This window comes from Mytilus galloprovincialis, chromosome 2 (assembly GCF_965363235.1).
Source record: "Mytilus galloprovincialis chromosome 2, xbMytGall1.hap1.1, whole genome shotgun sequence".
NCBI lineage: Eukaryota > Metazoa > Mollusca > Bivalvia > Mytilida > Mytilidae > Mytilus > Mytilus galloprovincialis.
The window spans coordinates 58290759-58315946 of record NC_134839.1 but is presented as its reverse complement, the minus strand read 5'-3'; the positions used below and the strand labels follow the sequence as shown (position 1 = coordinate 58315946).

The 25188-nt window shown below is 30.2% G+C and overlaps 1 protein-coding gene across 4 annotated transcripts in view; it reads left to right on the top strand.

Moving 5' to 3' along the window:
* The window catches only part of LOC143063959 (programmed cell death 6-interacting protein-like), a 28119-nt gene extending 4646 nt beyond the window's left edge, over positions 1-23473 (top strand). The window contains exons 3-19 of one of the 4 annotated variants that reach the window (XM_076236421.1): positions 1110-1179; positions 2513-2640; positions 3009-3162; positions 3857-3966; positions 8264-8380; positions 9008-9233; positions 9533-9656; positions 10935-11115; positions 11963-12184; positions 13898-14057; positions 14486-14634; positions 15510-15644; positions 16231-16399; positions 17682-17783; positions 21346-21396; positions 22197-22220; positions 22907-23449. In XM_076236421.1, the coding sequence (XP_076092536.1) occupies positions 1110-1179; positions 2513-2640; positions 3009-3162; positions 3857-3966; positions 8264-8380; positions 9008-9233; positions 9533-9656; positions 10935-11115; positions 11963-12184; positions 13898-14057; positions 14486-14634; positions 15510-15644; positions 16231-16399; positions 17682-17783; positions 21346-21396; positions 22197-22220; positions 22907-23202 (2418 nt within the window). In that variant the 3' untranslated portion in view covers positions 23203-23449. Of the gene's footprint in view, positions 1-1109; positions 1180-2512; positions 2641-3008; positions 3163-3856; positions 3967-8263; positions 8381-9007; positions 9234-9532; positions 9657-10934; positions 11116-11962; positions 12185-13897; positions 14058-14485; positions 14635-15509; positions 15645-16230; positions 16400-17681; positions 17784-21345; positions 21397-22196; positions 22221-22906 lie in introns of all 4 variants that reach the window. The other 3 variants (XM_076236422.1, XM_076236423.1, XM_076236424.1) reach the window with 3 other exon arrangements.
* The last annotated feature ends 1715 nt before the right edge of the window (positions 23474-25188 follow it).

Sequence of the window (25188 nt, the reverse complement as noted above, 5' to 3'; positions counted from 1 at the left end):
TGCCCACTGACCCAAAGGAAATTAAATATTTAAAGAGTTAGAAATGGGGTTCCTCCTAGAATTAACGTAGGAGAATAGGTGATAAGATACGAAGTGAAATACTTTCTCTCACTCTCAGTGACTGCTGTGGAAAGTAAACTTGGAATTGATAGTTCAAAAATAAAACACAATAAGTACATTGCTCATACACTTGTATCCGGGATTGGCTATTTTTAAAGTTGAGTAACTATTCAGATTATGTAAATTACATTTTACATGTGCAGTTGAATTAGTTTTGAAAATAATACTATCCAGCTATACCAGGGCTGCCAAAATGTGTGAGACTCACACATGCTCATGCTTTTTTGCGGCATTATCCTTTTATCTATTGTTTTTTTCTCTTTGATCTATACAATTTTGGCCAAATCTCACGCATTTGCTTTATGAAAAGTTGGCAGAACTGCTATGCATGTGTCAATGAAAACAATTGCAATCGTATCCCTCAGAGCAATCTGCTCTTTGATTATTATACCCCATTTATGGGCATTATGTTTTCTGGTCTGTGCGTCGTTCGTCTGTCAGTTCATTCGTCTGTTCGTCTGTCTGTCCCGCTCCAGGTTAAAGTTTTTGGTCAAGGTAGTTTTTGATGAAGATTAAGTCCAATCAACTTGAAACTTAGTATACATGTTCCTTATGATATGATCTTTCCTATTTTAATGCCAAATTAGAGATTTTACCACATTTTCATGGTCCACTAAACATAGAAAGTGATAGTCCGGATGGGACATCCTTGTACTATGGACACATTCTTGTTCAATATGTAAAAGAAAAAAAAGTAAAAATCAGCTGAGTCAGAGATATTTTTCAGAGATATTTTTCAGCAGCACATGTAAATAGTGAAAAATATAGAAGAAAATCTCCTGTCAATGATCAGCAGAAAACTGCTTTGTCAGCTATACTAATTGTAGTATAGGGTAATTAATTCCTTATTATACTCATATTGTTATACAATGAATTTGACGTGTGCTTGTTCCATTCCATCAAATGTATTGATGTGCTAATAGCAGACTAGAACTGCCATTTAAACAGAAAACTAATTCTTATACAATAATTTTCATACTGATTTTCAGATAAGAGTAAATTTCAAGTGGAGAGATGCTTTTGATAAAGAATCTTTATTTTCTGGGAAGAGGATTTTGGGTAAGAAAAAAATACACAAATGCAAGGAAAGCTAGATAAAAAAAAACAAAAAGACATATCAATAGATATATGTGGTATTGTAACAATTATCTAAAATGACCAATAATTAGTTATTACTGTAGATTCCTTTATTTTTGTAGATATTTAATTTCTTGGTTTTGCTAAAGTCTGCATATATTCCTATATAAAATTTAAACATTGAAATCGAGGTTCCCAGGTTACAACAAAATCCACGAAAATTGGTATCCAATGAATAATAATGAATCCACAGTGAATAAAAAAAAAAACCAACATTAATTGATGCTTAAAATTAGTAATTGAAAAATCTTAAATTGATATATAGACTCAATGGTAAGTAACTTATATTTTATGTTTTGATTATATTTATGTTCTTATCACCTTTCAATGACATACCGATAGTCATAATAATAATACAAATATTAATCAGAAAAACTTCAGACCTCAACTTTTGTATGATTATTTTATAGATATATTTAGAAATACATCATTATGAAATATATAAATAATAATCAATAACATGTCCTTTTTACACATCTAGTCTAAATATTTTCAATACTGATTAAAAATAAGCTACATTTAGAGAAAATACATGTATGATCAAACATTGGTCTGTAATGAAGAGATTTCAGAGCCATTTCAAGGTATACCCAAATTCCTCCACCTATTAAAACTGGCCACCACAAAATAGCCTAAATGTGGTGTTTAAAAGTGATGTTAAAACACCAAAAAAAAAATCAATCAATTTATATACATGTACAAAAACATGTTCTTTTTCTCTGTACAATAAAGTGTAAATTTAGAAATTATTGCGAATAATGTAACAAGGTTATGAATAACACATATTTTGAAAATTTTATATGAATTTAACAGAATTTTTCTAAATATTGCAAAAATTAAAATTGCATTTAAGTCTAAAATAACAAAATCGCAATAATAAATGCATGCAATAGTTTCTAAATTTTCAGTAAACAAGATGAAAATTTTTACTAAAATATTCTTTAACAACAGAAGTCGCTTTTAAAAGGCTGACTTCAAACTGATTTATTGGACTTCAATTATATTTCATATGAGAAGAGTCACTTTTGGTTTAAAAGTGGAAAGAGAAACTTTTTTGGAACACAAAAGGCTCACAATCTCTTACAAAAAGTGCCTTTTTATAACAAATTAATGCATGATAAGTCATAGATGAATATATTGAAATAAAAAACAAAAAATAAGTCAATTTAAATGTTGTCAGTAAACATATACATGTATATCTTGTTATGAAATTACACATAACATGATTTCAATGAATACTATATGATTGTTACAGCTATAGCCTCAGGTTCCTATGAGAAAGTATGTATGTTGTTTAACATTGCTGCACTACAGACACAGATAGCTGAGGTACAGAACCATGATAGTGATGAAGGACTTAAAACTTCAGCTAAATATTTCCAGGTAAGAATATGACATTATGGAGGAAATTTCATAGGTCATAATGTTAAGATATTAAAAATAGTGTATATAACATGTATAATATTTTATGCCCCCAATGTAGTGGAGGGTGCATGAAGTTTTACCCTTGTTGGTTCAATGTACATACTTCCCAAATTTTGTTTCCTTTCTCTAAATTTTGTTTGCTGCTGACAACCAAATGTTATGAAACTTACACACAATGCTTATTACCACAAGACACAGATCAAGTTGGAATTTTGGTGACGTTACTTTAATTGTTCTGCTCCTTTACAAATGGAAAATTGCAGATATTATTTGTTTCTTTATTTTTTTTGCATATCTGTAAGTTAACATTTCTTTTTTTATTCCAGTCTGCCAGTGGTATTTTTGGGCACCTGAAGGATGTTGTATTGTCACATATACAACAGGATCCAACACCTGACATGAACCCAGACACACTAAATGCTCTCAGTGCCTTAATGGTTGCTCAGGCCCAGGAAACAATTTACAGAAAATGTGCAAATGGTAATTTACATTTTTCTGTTAATTAGATATTGAGTTTTCTCTCTAGCTCAGGCCCAAGAAACAATGGAACAGGAAGACAACAAATGGTTTATCTTAGCAAATACCAAATATGTATAAAAAGGAAGAGTTGGTATGATTGCCAATGAGACAACTCCCTACAAGAGATTGAATGACACAGAAGTTAACAACTATAGGTCACCCTACAGCCTTCAACAATGAGCAAAGCCAATACCGCATAATCAGCTTTAAAAGGCCCCGAAATGACAAATATAAAACATTTCAAACAAGAAAACTAATGGCCTTTGTAAATTGATGATATAATTGCACTTTTTCATTGTTATAGTATAATATGGGCATGCATTGTATAATGTTTTCATATGCAGGTTCATCTTAAAATTACCTTCTTACAGAAAGAGACATATTGAATAAAATTGAGAATGGAAATGGGGAAGAATGTTATTGAACTGATCGTCAGCCAAAATAGTTTTACAATAAGTTGATATCAGTAAAAGTGTAGCTAAGTTTATACATTGAAGATCATTTCCTAGAAAAAAATGTTCTTGTGAAAACAATGATGAAAAGTCAAAATGACAGAAGAAAATTTATATGTTGGAATATGAAATCTCCTCACTGAAATCAAAATGTACAAACAAAATGCACTGTACATGACATATGAAGTTTTAATCGTTTTCAGATAAGATGAAAGATGTAATGGTTGCTAAAGTTGTACATCAGTGTTCAGAACTATATGCTGATGCTATGAAATTAATGCAGTTGTCAACCCTGAAAGAACTTTGGCCAAAGGTAACAATTGTAAAAAAAAAAAAGGGGAGCAATTACAAAAACAAGAAAAAATTATTTGATTGATAGTGGAAATGACAAATGTGACTAATATTGTTACCAAGGGGAATGAAGGTTCTAAAAACAATATACAGTTATGCTTTGAAAGAAATGTTACCAAAATGAATTCCATTAATAACAGGCTATTATTTGAACTTGGAATTATTTTTGATTATGGAATTTGCATAATTTCTTGCTCTTGAAATTTTTTACAAATTCAATGTTTATTTGGTATTATAATGTTTTTTCATTACACTTTCCATACAATGTATTTTGTATAGATAGTGTTGGGCGCGTCACAGTACTTTCTATTGAAAATGTGCTATCTTCTTTGTAATAGAAAGTGTTGTGTGCGGCACAAAACATTACAATACAGAATAAACATGGAATTTATTAAACATTTCAAGCACAAGAAATTACGCAAATTCCATAACTAAAAATAATTCCATGTTCAAATAATAGCCTGTTTAATGGACAAAGGTTCAGACTCTGTATTGGTCAAGTATACTTGCCTGTTAGATTAATAACACTACAGCTTTTACTCTCCCCAAATGACTTTCACTTGCATGGGGCAATCAGACAACCTTTATATCATACCCTGTTTATGTTCCTTATCTTATAGATAAATATTACCATGTGGAGAGCTTTGAAACTAGTTTAAATCAATACACAACCTTGTTGCTCAATATCTTGATAAGTATGATAAGATGAGATGTTTCAAGCAACTTAATAAATCAATTTATGTGTGTTGTGAACATGAATTTATTTACATGAATGTTTTTAATTACTACACATTCTTGATTTTGTATCTTATGATAAATGGAGATTTCAACATTTTTGGAAATATTAGAAAAAAAAATGGTGAATCTTAGATTATCTCCCCTTGAATTTGAAGGGTTTAATGTTTTTGTCATATGATTGATTATTTTTTAAATTATCAGATTTTTTATTGTGAAGGGAGTAGACCATTACTAGAGACATACATTGTATTACATTATGATGAAAGATAAAATGAATAAAGAATTCCTTTGAAAAATATGTTCTGGATATTGACCATATAAAACATACATTGCATTATTCACTTTGTTTTATGATTTAGAATTATGGATCCTAATCTATATGACAAACGAGATGATTTTATGTTTTTGATACAGTACATGAGAATGTTCTCATGTTTAATTATTACATTAAATGTATGTTTTATTATTATACTTTAAATTATTCTGATTGGCGAATTGCACATCAAGTGTTATTCCTCAAGCAATTGCATTACTCACTAAAAACTTATCGTTTATGATAATACGTGGTCCCACAAAAAAGTGCACAGATGAATTAAATAAAAAAAATATAAAATTCGTGTTTTCATGATCATAGCTAAAAATGTAATTACAGTATAAGTATTGAATGCTTCTTTTGTAACTTCATAGGGATGTAGCGTTGACCATGCGCACATTTTTAGAATGGAGCGCTTTATACAAAGTGTACTTGGGTCAACACTTTTACACCCCAATGAAGTTACAAAAAAAAGCATTCAATTCTTAAATACATGCAATGTGAAGAGCTATACATTCTGTTGAACTTCCAGCAGAGAAGTAGCTGGTGGTCCAAGCTAAAGCTTTAATGGGGCAGTACATGTAATAAAAATGGGGATAGTTACATGTAGTTGAAGAGTAAAGATATGATTCCTATCCTCATTTAGATATAAATTCTTAACCTAGATTTTCATGGGATAATGCTGCCCTAGGCTTTAATTCAAATTGAACCCAAACTTCACAATTTTTTGGATAGTATCATCTTCAACAATAAAATTGTACATTGAAATAAAGTAAAATTAGTAAATACAGCATGAGAAGAAGAAGGGAACAGTGGGTTCCTGATTCTCCACTTATAATAACTATTTCAAAGATGTGAGTGATTGTTTGTTTTCATATTATAAAATATAGATAGCAAATGCTGGGTTTTATCAAAATACTGAAGAAAGACTTCATTTACCCTATATTGTTATGTTCGAAATTTATACATATAAATTTCAGTTGACATAGCTTGAACTCATGAACTTGTGAATTCAGTAGTGAAAAGGATTATAGTATTGTTATTTTTATAGTCTGCCAATACATTTGTCATTTCATAGACATCAGGTCATTTAGAATCTACACTGAACTTGTATAGGAAAACAATTTTGTTACAAAAAATTATTCACATTGATTGTGTCCCCTTGACTAAAAATTTATTAATCAAAGAAAAAATGTATTCTTTATTTTTTCAGCAAATATTATAATAAAGAAAACTTAAGATTTATTAAATTTCAGTATTTCTAAGTACCACCACAAAAAATTGAATATTGAAGAATTTCTTTGCAAAATACTTCGTCTATGTATACCATTTTACCAGTTATTATTTTTACCATATTGCGATTTTAGACCTAGTGTGCAGCTACGACAAAAGAGATGATTTTAAGTTTTTGGTATATTACATGAAACTGATTCATGTTGATTCTCACAATTATTGTTATGGTTCAACTGATATATATCTTTAGCTTATCTTTGATCATCTCAACAAGATTGGTTTTCTAGCTTGAGCCAGTACCACAAAAGTGAGAAAAGCAATCAAGTTGGGATGATCAATGATAATCTGTTTATCGCTATTTTGCCTATGATGTCATTGTTGATTTCATTGACAATGGGCACATGCTTACTTAGTTTCTAGCGATGATTTTACATATCATTCGACTCTACTGAGAAAGAAAAATTATCAGTCGGGAAGATCAAAGGAAAATTTCTTAAAATACCTATAATTTTAGATTATTGTTGGTAATTTCAGTGAGACTGACTGTCTTGCTTGAGCAAGTATGGCAAAAGTGAGAAAAGCAATTGAGCTGAGATTACCAATGATAATCTGCTTATCGCTATTTTACCTACGGCAAAGTTGTTGATTTTATTGTGCTCTTAATTTCTAGTCATAATTTTTCATATCACTCTACTGTGCTGAGAAAGGAAATTATCCGTCATTCTAATATGGCGTGCTTCTTTCGGTTAGGAACAAATGCTCTAAATCTAATAAAATTTGTTTGCACATGCATATATTGACTTCTTCAGAATAATGAATTTTATTAAATTATCTTGCACTTATTATATTTCCTTTAACTTTAAAACACTTTCAAAATCTTCAATTGTGCACATGATGTTACTAATTCATTTATTATGACTGTAATGTGTTGCATTTCGAAATTGACATATTTGACCTAGATACGACAACCGTTCATGCTGGCTGTTCAAACTCCTCCCTCTGGAAAAGTGCAAACAGTGCCAGTCATTAGTTTCTATACAAACAAAAAAGGGAGGTTCATGGAAGAGCCTACACAAACGCTTTTACACTTATACTTATCAGACATAGAAATTACCTTAAATGTCCTATTCAGAATTGAAATAATTGATGCAAGCTATACTTAATTGTAGTTTTAACATGGATAGGCATTAGATTCGTGATTATTTTTGCCCGAGCGAAAGTGAGGGCTAAAATAACTCGAATATAATGCCTACCCATGTTAAAACTACAATTAAGTAACGCTTGCATCAAATATTTCTTCAGTGAGCTGAAAAGAAAATTTTTAAAATAGTGATAAGTAGTTTAGCTCATCTGATGTAGTATTTGAGTATATTTAATTAGTTTAAACATATTTATTTATAGTGGATTGGGAAACAAGTTTTGCAACTTATATTAATCCCTTTCCACTTTGCGGGTACATTGATAAAGCTGCACTATTAGACATACAATGTATCAATGATTAAACAGTTTACTGTGCTGTTTGTTACATGTCCAACATGAAATCATTTTGTCATGAATCCATTTGTGTCCTTTGTTTAATATGCACATAGACCAAGGTGAGCGACACAGGCTCTTTAGAGCCTCTAGTTTGACTTCTTTTTGGTCTTGAAACATTTCTGTTATTTAAATGTTTAGTTATGTAAATATTTGTTGTTTTGGGGGGATTTATATATAAATGGTATACCAATGTACCTTAGACATATTGTCAGTTTTGTTCAAATAATATGAAAGTCTGAACAGTTACCATGGTTACAATTCTACACTTGCACTTGCATTTTTTTTTATATTTTTTTGGATCTTTTTGATACATCAAACCCTTACAAATGAAGTTAATATGAAACAGTTAACTGTTTAGCCCTTAACAACAAAAATAGAGAAGAAGAAAGATCTTATGAAGTAACTATATTGATCATTATTTTGTTTAATTTTTTTGCAGGAATGGATTCCTACTGTTGTGATGAAACAAGCAGCATTCCATGCAATGGCAGAATTTTACCAGAGTTGTGTCTGTAAAGAGGCAAGAAGTTATGGAGAACAAATAGCAAGACTTCAGGTATTGAAAATAATTGACTCTTTATATTAAAAAAAAAAAAAATTGACTGGTGAAAAATAATGTCTATCCAATTCTTGAACCAATGCATATATTATATCATAAACTTAGACTTCTGTGTTTTATTTTATAATTTTCTACGCATTCATATCGTATAATCGTCAAAAATAAATTCTCTCAGTCTGTTATGACTTGAAAATATGGCAGCTAATTAATTGTTGTGTTTTGAAGCTGTAGTAATCAATCAACAAAGAAGCATGGATATTTAGCACATGTTTAACATGTACAATAAGATCACAAAAGTCTATTTCAAAGACAGATCCCTGCGAAAAAAAAGTATGTGTACATAAGTTTTATAATAAAAGCTAGACATTTAGTTATAAAAAGCATGCACATATGTTTTTCAATTTGAAGTTTCATATTACTTTAAACATTATATTAGTGGTTCACCTGTCCCCTCAAAATCAACAAAAATTGGTATCTCACTAATAATAAGGAATATTGTAGAAAGTGACATTCTTATAAAGATAATTTATTATCTTATAGAATACTATTTAGACTTAATAGTACTATTTAGGCTAACGTAGAAATGAGGCATACTTTAATTTATTATTTTAAATTCTATTCTAGCATGCCAATGATTTAATGGCTGCATCAAGTCAGAGAGGAGGAACAACTTTCAATTTTAGAAATGAACAAGGAAAAATCCAGAGAGAGCTGCAGTCAGCAAAGAAAGACAATGATTTTATTTATCATGATAAAGTTCCTGATGTGAAAACATTAGATCCAATTGGGAAAGCACAAATTGCTAAGCCTTCACCACTTCCTACAAAAGAGTTTAGTGATAAATTTCAAGGTATTATCCTAAAAATTGTGATTCTCTTCATTTTGATACCTCATAAACAATGTCTTGAAAAAAATGTAAAATTTTAATGAACGTAAAATTTTAATGAAAATTTTAAAGTTTTCACAGTTCAACAATTGCAACTTAACATAAATAAGATTATTTAGAAGCACCATACACTGTATGTCAAACCACATCTTCTTATAATTCCATCAAACAATGTTTAGAAAATAAAATATTCTTTATGATTGAACCTAATCTAATTAACTTTAATATATACTTGTACTTTTAGAATTATCATATATTTTCAGACTTGTTTTCAAAACTGGTTCCAATACCTGTATACGATGCCCTTAATGCATTTGAGAACAGGAAGAACACAATTATTAGTGGGGAAATAGGTCGCCTAAGAGAAGCGTCAACTTTAATGAATAGGTAAGTCATAAGTTAAGTAATACTACTGTAATACAACTTATTTTCGCGGATATCCTTTGTTCACTTCGTGGCTTATTAATTTTGCGATTTTCTAATTTACTTGATGTAGTTTAAAATTGAGAAAGATCCAAGTTTTACATATTTGTGACAATTTATATTTGTGTTATTTTTCTACTCACGAAAGTCGTGAAAACAAATGGTTCTCGAAATAAGTTGGTTTACAGTAATAGACACTGTGTATTGATAAAGCTTTATTAAATTAAAAAAAAAAGAGTTAAGGTATGACACTAGATAACTAACCACTACAGGCCAAAATAACGTAGATGGTATCAACTGTAGATGACAAGCGAAACCCCTACTGCATAGCAAGCTATATAAGGTCTTGACATAAAAGAACCATAACTATTCCAATGAGAAAATCAATGGCCTAAATTATTTGCAAAACAACAAACGAAAAATAAATAAGATTTATAGTAGCAAACGACAACTACTATATTACAGGCTCCTGACGGGACAGGCACATACAGAAGCTGGTTGGGTTTAAGATGTTAGTCAATTACCAACCCTCCACCTTACCTGTAATAGTGGTGACCCATGCAACAGCATGCCACCAGGTTTAACTGTATGAAACATTAAAAGATAACTGCAGTCTTCAAATCCAATTTTCGGTCACATAGTTTCTAAGTGTTCTGTTTGAAAGCATTACATGAAAAAAGGGCAAATTTTATAAGAGAAAGACTTCAGTCAACATGCTAGAAGGTGAGGAATTTTATGCCATGTGCCCAAACTTGCAAATTGGTGTTGTACTAATTTATTCTATAATAGCAAGAAAATGTGAAAACTTGTTTCTTAAAACAATGTATGGATTATTATTAAAAAAAAAAAAAAGGAATAGAAAAAAGACAGATATTTAAAACCCTAAAAATGAGGTGCCCCAAAGAAGTAAGAAATGATATCCTATAATATTCCTAAAATTAAAATGAAGTAGCCTATTGTTATGATTTTGAATCTACCCCTAAATTTGAAAACATGAGTGTATTGTTATGATTTTATATTTGACAGTGTGTTAGCTTCATTAAATCTACCCCGAAAGCTGAACAAGGTAGTGTATTGTTATGATTTTATATTTGACAGTGTGTTAGCTTCATTAAATCTACCCCGAAAGCTGAACAAGGTAGTGTATTGTTATGATTTTATATTTGACAGTGTGTTAGCTTCATTAAATCTACCCCGAAAGCTGAACAAGGTAGTGTATTGTTATGATTTTATATTTGACAGTGTGTTAGCTTCATTAAATCTACCAGCAGCAATAGAGGATGTATCTGGCAGTAACAAAGTTCCACAGTCAGTCTTAGATAAGGCCAAACAAGTACAAGACCAAGGAGGAATGCAACATCTAGACAAGTTAATTAATGATTTACCAGAATTGCTGTGTAGAAATAGAGAAATTTTAGATGATGTAAGTAAGACCAATTGGGAGTTTGTGTGACATGGAACCAGGGTTATATAGTAAAATTCTATGGACTAGGTTTTGAGTAGCGCTTTTGAAGATAATTTTAAGAAACTTTTCCACAGATTTATTCTTATGGTGAATTATTAAGTTGCTGTTTCTTTATTAAGCTTCATGGTTACTGTGGATTCATTTATTTTTCGGGGGTACTAACTTTCGTGGTTTGAGGAAAATTTGCATATTCATTGGTTTTGGAAAAGTCTGCATACATTCCTTTAGAAAAGTTGTAATATGTTGAACATTTGTATTCATGTTTCTCCTGTACACATGAAATCCACGAAAATTTAGTATCTAACAAATATTAATGAATTCACATTAGTTGTTTTTGCCCAAGTGTTTTGGGCCAATACAGCTGCATTAAAAAATTATACAGGGACCAAAACAGCTGATTGGGAATTATACATGGGCCAAAACAGAAACAGTCAGTTCACAACACTTTTATCAAATGATATTAATTGTTTTAGTCAGATTATTTAACATTTTGTTATTTCAGTGCATTTAACAACTAAATGATGAAGTAAATAGATGATGAAGTATTTTGTAATTTCAGTGCATTAAACACCTAGATGATGAAGTATTTTGTTATTTTAGTGCATTAAACATCTAGATGATGAAGTATTTTGTTATTTCAGTGCATTAAACAACTAGATGATGAAGTGTTTTGTTATTTCAGTGCATTAAACACCTAGATGATGAAGTATTTTGTTATTTCAGTGCATTAAACACCTAGATGATGAAGTATTTTGTTATTTCAGTGCATTAAACACCTAGATGATGAAGTATTTTGTTATTTCAGTGCATTAAACAACTAGATGATGAAGAACTGTCAGATAAACAGTTAAGAGACCAGTTTAAAGAAAGATGGAGCAGGACTCCATCAGACAAACTAACCAAACCGATGAAAGATGAATGTATGAAATACAAACATATATTAGATACTGCCATTGGAGCGGACAAAGTTGTACAAGAGAAATATGCTTCCCATAAGAGTGCAATTGCTTTGTTGTCAAAACCTTCAGTAAGTTGATTGCAAGTTTGTTAACATATTAACAAATCTTTGTTGGACAGCTTTAGGAAATGAACAAGGGTTTTATATGGTTTTATATGTTGTTTTTAGGAAATTATTGAAGCAAATTACCATAGTATAAAGCTAGTGCAGGTATATTATAAAGGATATACTGATTAGTGCCATTGATATGTTAACCAAACTGACAAGGAAAGGTCATCACTAATTGAAAGTCAATAATTTTTGGTTGAAATAACATTGAATTATCTTATTTCCATGGCAACTTTTATTTTTCCACACCCTACAGTCAAAGTTCATGGACTTTTTGAATAGTTTACATGCTGTTACAGGGAGGTACTAAGGGGCCTCAGTGGTCAAGTGGTCTAAGTAGTTCTATTACTGTAATCACTAGCCAGTCAACACAGAGGTTATGAGTTCAAACCTTGCTCATGTGTGTTCACTCGTTTCCAATCTTAATTGACAAGAATTAACAGTTTTCCTATAGAAGGTCAGTGTTTTTCTCCCATCACTCTGGCTTCTTTCACCCATAAAAACTTACCACCATAAAAAATAGCCCAAATGTGGCGTTAAAAAGTGGCATTAAAACACCAACAATAGATCAATCCTAGAAGTACTAATGGTTGGCCAAAGATATACCTTAATCAGCTGTATGAGCATTACATATAATTAGCACAGCTCATTTCCTTGGAGAATATTTTTACCATGCCCCCTTAGCCAGTGTCCATTGACTTTGAAGCATGCTTATCTAGATAACATGTTAAAATTTGCCATTTTAGTTTCAATGTTTGCATTATACTATATATATTAAAGTCAAAAACTTTCACAAAATATATCTGTGTCAGCCATTTATGTTTGTTCTCAGATTGTCTCTGGTATCTTTACTAAAGAAAGACACAAAAGATTTATAACTTAAAATTCACAAAAAAAATATAAAATATCAAATTGTATTTGTCCATTATTTTATGACATTGTTGTCTCTTGTACATCCAGTATCCTTTAAATTCATTATATCAATTCAAAGGACCAAAACACAGATTATATCTTATGCTACTACTAAAGTGTAAATTGTGAACATGCTGTTATAAAGGAGTTAGTTTTGAACAGATACAAGAAGTGGTATGAGTGCCAATAAGACAACTCTCCATCAAAGTCACTATTTGAAAAAAGTTAACCATTATAGGTCAAAGTATGGCCTTCAGCACAAAGCGTTGTCTCACATCCAACACCAAACTATAAAGGGCCCCAAAAATGACAAGTGTAAAACCATTCAAACAGGAAAACCAACAGTCTAATCTATATTAAAAAGAAGAAACACTTATGATTCATATCAACAAACAACAACCACTGAACTTCAGGTTTCTAAATTATGACAGTTGCAAATAAATTCAGCGGGTTTAAATGTTTAAATAGGAGCCAATCATCACCAAACCTGAAACAATATTGTAACATCACAACATACAAAGACACACTATAAAAAATCAATTGAAATCGCTCCACTCAATCAAAAACATATTAACAAGAACAAGTGAACATACACTGAAAGAATAAATTTGTGGATTTTTTGAGTCTATTTTTTTTTACTGATGTCAGAAAACTTTGCACATTTTGTTGCCATCCAGGCTGTTTCCACCAATATCATAGTTTAATACGAAATATAAGTAAACTAAATATATATTAAGACTTAAATTAAATTTAACATTGTAGGCTGAAATAGAGAAAGGGATACCAAGTGCTGGATCATCTGGTGGACTACAGAACAACAGTGCTGTACAACAACTGAAAAAAATGATGGAAGAAGTAGCGACAATCAAGGCAGAACGGGAGGTTATAGAAACAGAAATAAAAGATGTTACATTTGATATGTGTAAGTATATCAGTTAATAAACTATGATAAAAATAATGGTAGGGCAAAGATTTGTCCTAATAACAGCCCTTTCCAATGAAGGATAAATTTCTTTTGCAATTTTCATTTTATTATTTTATCCGATGATAAAATGCTGGTTTTTTTTTTCTGGAATCCTTAAAATTGTTCTGATGATTTTATTGACAGTTTTTGGTCCTGCACAAGCAATGCTGTGTATCATTGGTTACCGGTAGAAAAACATAGTTTCAAGCAAAGATTTTCACTATCTATTCTTCACAATTTAACGGGATATGCAATGTTATAAAAATTTCATAGCTTGGATTTCAAATATTTTTGTAAAAATTTTATATATAATTTAAGAATCTTTTTTATTTGGAAAAAAGTTCAATTTTATTTCTATCTTATTTTCTTTGCCCTCTTTCTTTCAGCAAGCAAGTTTTTCAGTGCAATGGCTTCAGATGGTTTAATTGATGAAGAATCTTTATCTGTTGGAGAACTTGACAGAATGTATGGTCCACTTAGAGAACAAGTGAATGATAGTATACAAAGACAAGAAATGTTAATGGGAAGAGTACAGGTAGGTTGATCAAACGAGTTATTTATTATTTGTTTGGTTATTTTTAGATTTATATTAGTAAGTATCTATACACATGTTATAGGTCAAATCAACCTATGTATTGCTTGAGACATTCCAACACCTAAAACAACAAAATTGATAAGAATGACAATTACAAAAACATCTGATATGAACTAGTTATAATGTTACTGAAAAATAAAAAAACATATAAAAAAAACAACACACTTAAACAAGAAAATGAAAATACAAATAAATGAATAAGGCAGTACCTACTCATGTAGCTGTAAACTTACACAAACATAATAGACTGTACCAAGTATGAAAGAAGAGTACTATTAGTTACATAGTGTGTTAGTGACCTAATATGATATATACAGGGTCAGTAAATTCCATATGGGGTGAGAGCGAAGCTCGAACCCCATATTGAATTTACTGACCCCGTATATATCATATTTGGTCACTAGCACACTATGTAACAATTTTTTCTTACCAACTATCTTTGTTGAATTTAGACTAGAGTTGTCTCATTTGCTATCATAACACATCTTCTTATTTCCATATTAAAGTGTTTAATTTTTAGAACCTTCTTTAGTTAGTCTGCACTACAAAACTAATGTAAACAAAAACTATTTATTATCAGCAACCTTGATATAACATTATTAAACAGAAGTTTCAATACTTTTAAATAATCAAACAGTGCAAAACTGGTAACTCCACTACTAACCGTGTATTGAAATAAGCCCCGCCTCCCTACTAACCTAATATCGAATATACAAGGTCTCCACGCGGACGCTTTTAACCAATCATATTCCTAGAAATGTATAGGAGGTAAGATAAATACTTTATATGCAATTTATATTTATTTTTTTATTCAGAACACAAATACAGAGTTCTGTCAAGCAAAGGCATCCAATCAGGGAGCAGCACAAAGAGAACAAGTATTAAAAGATCTGGCTGCTGGATTTGACATGTATATGGAATTGAAGAGCAATTTAGAGGAGGGAACAAAGGTATGTTAATCAAGTTTTCAAATTCATTGTTTCTACTGGCCTATTTCTCACTGGAAATTTATAATTGAATTTTCTTGTCAACACATGATTGAGGTAACAAGAAAAAAAGTCTGCTGGTCACTATAATTGATTCTTATTGAGTGTTGTAAGCCTGAGACAAAAGTTACATGCCTCAGAACTGCACACAAATTATTGTTCAGAAAGTCATTTGTTATAAAGTTGTTTACAAATATTAAAATTATATGCCAATTGTTCTTGAAAATTAGGAAGGAAAAATGTATTCATTTGAGGACAAGTAATTCAGAAAAAAACATGATCTATTGAAACGATTATTTTATTTTGCCAAGTTTGATTGTTGATTCCATAAAAATCCAAATAGATAAAAACAAATAGAAATCAATTTAAGTATAAAATTATCTAGGATTTAAAGTTACAAAGCACTAATTTTACTGCTTTGAAATACCTTTAATTGTATTTATAATAAAAACCAAATAGACATGGAAATCTGTTAAATTTCATTGTACTGTTATTATTTGTTTAATAAAAGATTTCATATTTAAGTAATCTTATATTTCTTGTTTTACAGTTTTACAATGACTTGACACCATTGTTAGTGAAATTACAGAACAAAATCTCAGATTTCTGTTTCGCTCGTAAAACAGAGAAAGATGAACTGATGTCTGATTTACAGAAGAAAATTGCAAGTCAGCCAACTGGACCTGCTCCTAAGGCTCCAAGTTATCAGAGCCCACCAGGTAAAAATCATAGAGTAATGGGAACCTTTTTTACTTATCCAGCTCTAAGTTTCTGCTATACAGTGATTTTGTTTTACTTAGTGATAGTAGGGTAACATGTAAGAATCAAATAAGGTCATCGAGGTGTTAAATGTGAAAAAAAACAAAGAATTTGTTTTTGCTGATTTATAATACCATTTAGATAACAATGAATAATAACCAGACACTACCATGGGGCTTAACTATGGAAAATATTACTTGATATTATAAAGCTGCAGGGTATCTTTTCCAAATTAATTATACATATCACAACAAAATATGATTTAAATTATTTTCCCAGAGTACAATATTTTTAGACAGAAGGAATTTCTGCCTCTTATTTTATTCATTTAGCTATTTTTTGGTTACATAGTTAGCTGTTGAACTATATGCAGTTTGGTGTGTTTTTGTTTGCTATTATTATACAGTTCATGTATTTCATATATATTGTAAATAAGAGATTAATGTGTTGCTTATAATAAAAAAAAAAATACTTTATAAATTCTCACAATAATGTTAAATTAGAAAATAGGTTGCAGACTAAGGCATTTTGTTTAATCTCCACAAATCTAGAACACAAAATATATGATGACCCACAGCAAGAGTCAGATGTATAACTCGCTAGATTGAAATGCAACATTTCAGACATATCACCTTATGTAGACACCCTATTCTGTCTCTGAGTTAATCAGTCTTTGCTTCTACTCTTAAATACTGTATACTGTTGTGTTTAGGGGATAAACAACAACTGTAAATTTTGAATCAGCTTGGTCACATACTTTTACAAGAACAATTAGGTTTATCTTTTTAAACAGTATATTTGAGTGTTGTACACATTTTGATTACTTTAAAAAGATAAATAGAAACTTTCGTAAGAATTACCCTGTAAAACATATACTTATGTACAAAAGTCAAAATGTTTTAGGAAACGAGAGCTTGCATATTACATAAAAGATGTGTGCTTCATTAAGAACTTGATTTAGATTCCTTAATTATAACTATTTTCGTATCTTCAGTTAAAAGTATTGCTGTTTTGTATGAACATTTTATATTTGCAATTATCATATTATGCACACATTAATTTCTGATGTACATTTCATTTAACTTAGATATGTATTGTTTTATCATTTTAATCATTTAACTATGGTAATGTGTTTTTTCACTGTTTTACTCTTGCACTATCAGAAATGTGGTACACTTATATTTTCTGTAGTTTTGTGTACACAGCTTTGTAACCTTCTTTATTTGCATTGGTGTTGTATAGAGTCCACACAGAGTAGAGTTCCACCACCGAGGCCACCTCCTCCATCTTATACTTCTGCACCAGGACCAGCACCCGGCTATGCCCCACCAAATCAGCCACAGGGTTAGTTTTCTTTTCCAAGTTTGAATGAACTGTTCAGTTATGTACACAGACAATTGTCAATCACATGAAGAAAAAAATCCAGAAAATTTATTTTTATTTCTGCAGGATAGAGTTGATTTATGATTTTAATTGATAATACTTTTCTTGGAGGTCTTGGGTATAGATTATTCACAAATTTCATTGTTAAATAAAAACACATTTCCTTGTCTACAGAAATGGGAAAAACCATTAATTCAAGTATCCAGAGATGTACAACTTTTCCTCAGTCCAGTCATATGATCTCACAAATAAAATAAATCCACAGCCTTAAATTTTAAATGAATACATATTACGTTTTTTAAGAAATTAAAATCATGGTTTGATTATTGTATTTGGTATATAAAGAACACAAAAAAAAACCACTTTTTGATTTAAAAAAAAATGTTCAGATGAATAATTAAAGCTAGACATGCTATTATTTTTATTACATAAATAAGGCCGTTAGTTTTCTCTTTTGAATTGTTTTACATTGTCTTATCAGGGCCTTTTATAGCTGACTATGCGGTATGGGCTTTGTTGAAGGCCGTACTGTGACCTACAGTTGTTAATGTCTGTGTCATTTTGGTCTTTTGTGGATAGTTAATCATACCACATCTTCTTTTTTATATTGATTTCAATAAACACTTTTTCAATTTCATTCCACAAGACATTCATGTTAAAGTTAGCGTAAACTTCCAAATGAAGAAAAGTTGATGTAGAGGCTTATTTACTAGTGTATATTAATAAAAGAAATCATTTATAATGTTTACCATATCTTTGTTTGATAGAAAAAAAACAAACACTTTCTGCATTAACCTGCTAAACTTGTTTTCAGCTGAGACTAATATCTCTTAGTATAAGTAAATAGAAATCAATAAAATTTTAACAATGTTTGTAACCACAAAAGGAAGGTTGGGATTGATTTTGGGGGTTATGGTCCCAACGGTTTAGAAATTAGGGGCCCAAAACAAGTATTTATCTAGTTTCAGGACAATAAGTTGTGTCTAAGTATTTCAATTGCTCTGATATTGTACCACAATGTTCATACCATAAAGTAGAAGGTTGAGATATTGTACCACAATGTTCATACCATAAAGTAGAAGGTTGAGATTTATTTTAAGGGTTATGGGGCAAACAGTCTAGGAATTAAGGGCCAAAAACAAGCATTTATGTAGTTTCGGGACAATAACTTATGTATAACTGTAATGTTCCATATAACAAAGGGAAGGCTTTAATTTAGTTTGGGGATAATATCCCTGAACATTTAGGAATAAGGGGCCAAAAAGAAGCATTTTTCTTGATTACAGGCAATAACTATGGTTTAAGTGAATGGATCTCTGAAATTATGCTACAAGGTTTCTTTCTACAAAGGAAAGGCTGGAATTGAATTTTGGGGTTCTTGCTCAAAGGTGGGAGGGGGGTTTCAATAAGTGAGGGGTCAAAAAAAGGGGTCCAAATAAGCATTTTTGTAATTTTCAGTCAATAACTTGTGTTTAAGTGTATACATCTCCATAAAATTATACAAGTTTTCATACTACAAAGGGATGGTTATTGGGGTTATGGCTCAAATCATAAGCAATAAGGGGCAAAACAAGGGTTTTTTTTCTGGTTAAAGGACAATTTAGACAATTTAAAAGCAGTGTAAAGGAGGTAATGCAATTAAAATTTAAAGAATACTGTTATATATATATGTTTGATTACTTGATTACCTCCCTTACACTGCTTGTTTTCAAAAGTTAAAAGAAGAAATCAGTATTGTGCAATAGATTTGTTAGATCTTTGACCACATTTATATTGTGACAAAAACCTATATTATGTAAAAAATTTGATCACAATCCAAATTCAGACAGTATCAAGCTTGAATATTGTGACCAAATTTGCCCCATCTGTTCAGGATTTGACCACAGCGGTCGTATAAAGCTGTGCCCTTCTGAGCACCTGGTTTGTGTTAACATCCTGGCAAATTTAATATCATAGTTTAAGCCTTTATCATCCTCTGAAACAAATCATTTTTTGTCTTATCATACATACACGTAAGATTTGCTATGAGAAGACAAACTTGAATTTTTAAACTAATATGGTAGAAACGCCAAAAAAAATAATAAGGAGTCACATACAGGTAGAATATGGGAAGATTATGCATTTGAATTAGTGATTGGTGGAACATTTGCACTTAAAAGGTTATTTAAAAAAACATGAATTTCACTATAACAGTACATATAATTACTATAGCAAAGAATACAATAAACAGTAAACAGACATACAATTTGCTCTGAGGGCTATTCCATTTTATTGTATGTGGGAAGGAAGGAAGGGAAGTTTAATTATTGAATGTGGGTCATGGGTCTTTTTTTCAGTATGTGTCTATTACCATTATGCAAAATTGTCTACAAAAATGGTTGTAGGGATATTTTAAAATATTTTTTACAAAAAAAGTCTGAACAAAATTTACTGTAAAAAAGAATACCAAAAGAAGAAAGCCCCAACAACATGAATCGACAAGACATTACACTGAAAGTTAAATGACTGAGCAACAAAAACCTACAAAAAACTGGGATTAAACCTGTGTGCTCTTGAAAGTTCTGCTTCACTTTTAGCATCCATTTTGTTGCTTAAAATAAGTAAAAATCTGATGATAAGTTACATTAACTGATATCATCAATGAAGAAATATGAACCTTATGAGTAAAGCAAATTGTATGCTTGGTAATAAAATAGGAAAAGCATAAATAACACATCTTGGGTCAGAATTTTTCACAACACTAGGAAACTTGTAGCCTTCGGTTCAGGATGGCCTACAATAAATCCATCTGAACTTTAAGGAATTACTGTTTAAATCTTTAAAAGCACACACCCAGATCATAAAAATAAAACAAAAGTAAGAAATGTGCTAAGAAACAAGAAAAGACTCAAAATAACAAATGAGTAACACATATATAGAAAATAAACAGATAGAAACACATATATAGAAACAGTGTTATTGTTGTATATAAGAATAGTACTAACACTAAGTAGAATAGGGATGCACATTAACACTAACATATTGAATAAATTCAATGCAATTAATCCTCTACTTTGATATACATGTATTTTTTTTTAAAATAACGGTCATTATTGATTTCAGTAATTATATTGAGTTATGCCAGAATTGTTAAAATCATTTACTTTCATAATAAATAGTTTATTGTGATGTTTTAATTTTCTTAACCTGATTTTGTACATAAGCATGATTTTATGTATTGTTTTTTATTCTGGAGACAGTGGCCGAGCAACCTAAACATGTCGATCTCAATAAATTATGTTGTTGTTATAGGACCTTCTACAAATAGTTAATTTGTAGAAGACTTATAAAAAAGAAGATGTGGTATGATTGCCAATGAGACAACTATCCACAAAAGACCAAAAAGAAGACTTAGTTTTTGATTATCTTAGAAAAAAGTCAAAGTGGTAGCTGTTACCATTGAAGAGTAATGCTATAAGAAAAGTTTATTATTTCACATTTTGATCAATATATTAAGATTTTACATATTTTGTTTATTTTGTAGCCAATGCTCCTCCTCCCCTACACGAACAGCAACCACCACAACAGAGCTATGGTAAGTAAAAAGTAGAATCACAAAAATACTGAACTCAAAAATTCAAAACAAAAAAGTCCCTACTCAAATGGCAAAATCAAAAGCCCAAACACATCAAGAGAATGGATAACAACAGACTACTGTCATATTCCTGACTTGGTACAGGCATTTTCTTATGTAAGCTTTAAAACTAGCTAACTTGCAGTGTTTAGTTCATGAAAAAACATAGATTTTAGAACTATTTCAACATTTTCTTCAAATGGATGAAATTTTAAAGAGTACTGTAAAAAGCATCTATTGCAACAGAATAACTGATGTTCATTCTAACTCCAAATTGGATCTCCTTCAGAGTTTCAGGTAAGCTAAGTACCTGACTTTTATTGTGTTAAAAAAATAATTTAATTCACAATTAAGTGAAATATGTTTGAAGCAGTTATTATATCTGGTATAAAAAAAAAAAAATTCTCATTTTACCTTATTTAAATGCTACATGTTTTACCAAAAAGATTTCAAACAAAGTGGAACAAATCCTATGTGATCAAATTGTAAACCTTTTCCTAGATTATTTCTCATTAGGTATACTCTTAGCCAAAGGTATGAAAATGCAAAATTAAATGATCATGTAAATACTGTATGATATATTATACAAAAATTTCAATATTAATATATTGATAACACAAAAATCTTGAAAGCATACTAGCATTATTGAAAAAAACCTCTAATAAACTATTAAAGCATACTTACAACAAAAAAAACTGATACACAGTTTTAGAAATCAAAAAAAGTACATAAATTTACTAAATATACACTGCAAAATACAGGAAAACAAAAAGAAGACAATAGAAGTGAGTACAATATCTAATGCACCACATGCTTATATTTAGCACTACCTTTTATTGTTATCAGTGGCTTCATCATCATCTGTAAATTGTTACCCTTACCTTTCCCTTCAGCAATCACCAGAGATTAAAATTATGAATGAGAACTTTGTACACAAAAAAACAGCATGTAGTTGTGAAATTTCAACATTCTTACAATATTATGTTATTTAAATATTTTAAAGTAAATATTATTAGTCTAAATTATCGCTTGATTTTTAATTCTTTAATGTCACATTTATCACATTAATTTCTGGAACATTGCAACAATATTATTGTGTGGTGATATACAGGGTTCAAACTGACATCTTCACCTGTTGACATTTGATAACTTACAGATACAAATACAATCTTTGTAATGAATGCATAAGCCAAGTTTGTACCGATAGGTTAGGTATTTAAAAGTAGGTTAAGATTGTCATTGCTGATGAAAATTAACAAAAAAATCTTATCTGAATGCAAACCCAGAATAAAATTTAACTAGAACTAGACAACATGTATATATACCAATTATAAAATTACATAGTTTATTCTAATCAAATGATATTTCCTAAGTCTGGATTTTGCCGACCTGAAATATGTTTATTCCTTATGTTTCATTATACCACATGATCAAGACTTATCACAATTTTATTTCCTATCTTTCTTTGTAGGACAACCTGGTGCATGGGGACAACAGTCACCATATCCAACGAGTATGTCTATGCCGGCCATGCCGTCAGGGTTTAATGCATATAACCCATACATGCAACCTTACCCAGGACAACAGCAACCACCTTATCCTGGACAACAGCAACCATCTTATCCAGGACAACAGCCGTATTCAGGGCAACAACCGATGCAGTATCCTGGACAACAACCATATCCAGGACAACAGCAGCCATATCCAGGGCAACAACAGCCACAGTACCAAAATCCTCCCTATCCACAACAACCACAGTGGCGTTAACGATTTTATATATAAATAGCAGTGATTTTTATATTCCGTTTTTCATGGTGATTTTGTATGGTTTGGTATAAACCACACATTGTTAGACCTTGTTGTTACGTTAATATATTGGTTCATATGCATAGTCAGTGTATTGTTCTGTTATTTAATGGAAGTAATTAAAAGTATCAATTTATTGGTTTATTTCAGTTCATACAGTTGCTTTTAAAAATAAATCTTAGATGCATTAAAAAAAAAGAATCCAGAGGCCCTGGTTTCTCTATTTTTGTCATTGTAGTTTTTCTTAGCATTGTAAGCTATATAGTGCATTAAGGCTGTTTTGTTTTTGTTTTTGAAAGACTAGGTTTTTTTCTCATGATTAAAAAACGAAAAAAACAATGTCAGCAGTTATTACTTTGTGAGAATCGTGAATCTATAATTGAATATGATTTGAAAGTTATGTGAAAAATGAATTACATTTATTATGTGGAAAAAATGAATCCCAAACCTTCAAAAAATTATTTGTATCATACTATTGGTTACCATGAAGAGTAGGGCAAAAGAATGATTTTGTTTTGCCATTTAAGTTTGTTATTGTAGTGTGACAACAAACAAATTATTAACTAACAAATAACATTATTTTCAAACTATATTGTTTTAAAATAAAATAGTTATTAGTTGAAGATAAGAATTATGCGTGCTAAATGCCATGTTTTGACCATCTTTGAAATATTCTTAATTTCTATATCAGAAAAATTACACTGGTTATATAGCAGTTTGACAAACACTTATTTTAATCATTGAGAAGCTTAATATTCCCTTAACAACACAACGTAATTAAAACGTTTATCTGATTTTACAGAGTTATCTCCCTGTAGTATTAGGTACCACCTTAAATAGACATGATATATATTTAGTTAGAGTTTAAGCAGTAAAACAATCAATTTTTAAATAGAATTGCTATGAACTTTTGTTCCATCTTTATCTTTAATATTTCAGTGAATTTGATTTTACACATGCTACATAATGTTTTTTTTTTTTTTGAATATTTCCTGACATAATTTGTAAGTTGGTCCATTGAAATTATAAGTTTCTATAGAAGAACAAATAAATAGCTCTGTATCGAAAAATTCTGGAAAATATTATTTACTAAATGTTGTCACAACTGTTTTTCTCTGCCTTGACAATAAAGTTATTTTGATGTTTTCCAGAACCAACTGCACAAAATATACTGATAGCAGCTATTGTGGTACTGGTGGCTTTATATTGTTGTCATTCAATCTTTATACACATTAGAATATTTGTTTTCTGCAAAAATTTGAAAGAAAGAGTTACTGCCCTTTGAATGTAAATTTATACTTATTCCTTCTGTTATGTAGTTCAGTAGATTTATTATCAAAAAAAGTTTTTATGGAACTGGTAAGCAACTTTAAAGTAATTATTCTTAATATATATATAATTAATAGTAGTAATGAATAATAATAAGAAAAGATCTTGATAAAATATACTGTGGTGTAGTAACCAACTGTGTGAGGGCTTACCAGACAGTCAAGGTCGTTTAAAACTACCAAAGTTAGTTAGTGGTGTAGTCAAAGTTTAATTTTGTGATAGGACAATTGAATCAGTTGGACAAACTAATTTCTTCTTGTTACTAATGAAACAGTCAATGCTATTATAAGGAAATGACCATTTAACTTTAAAAAGGGGGAGGGGGATTATGTTTTTTTCCTAAAAATTATTCTGATCTCCAATCTGCTGGGAAACAAATTTTGAATGCAGATTTCCACCATACCTTAAAGTGCTAAATATTGAAATGTTAATTTGATTGATAGCGTCGAAAAAAAACTGAATAAATTTGTTCGTGCTTCTGACTCAGAAATAAAAAAACTTTGAAGTTAAATGGTTGCTCCCTAAACACTGAATTTCTTGATGGTGTGTTTATTTGACTGACAGAAATTAATTCTAACAGGACTAAAAAGATAATACATATGTCAGTTGTTAAATAAA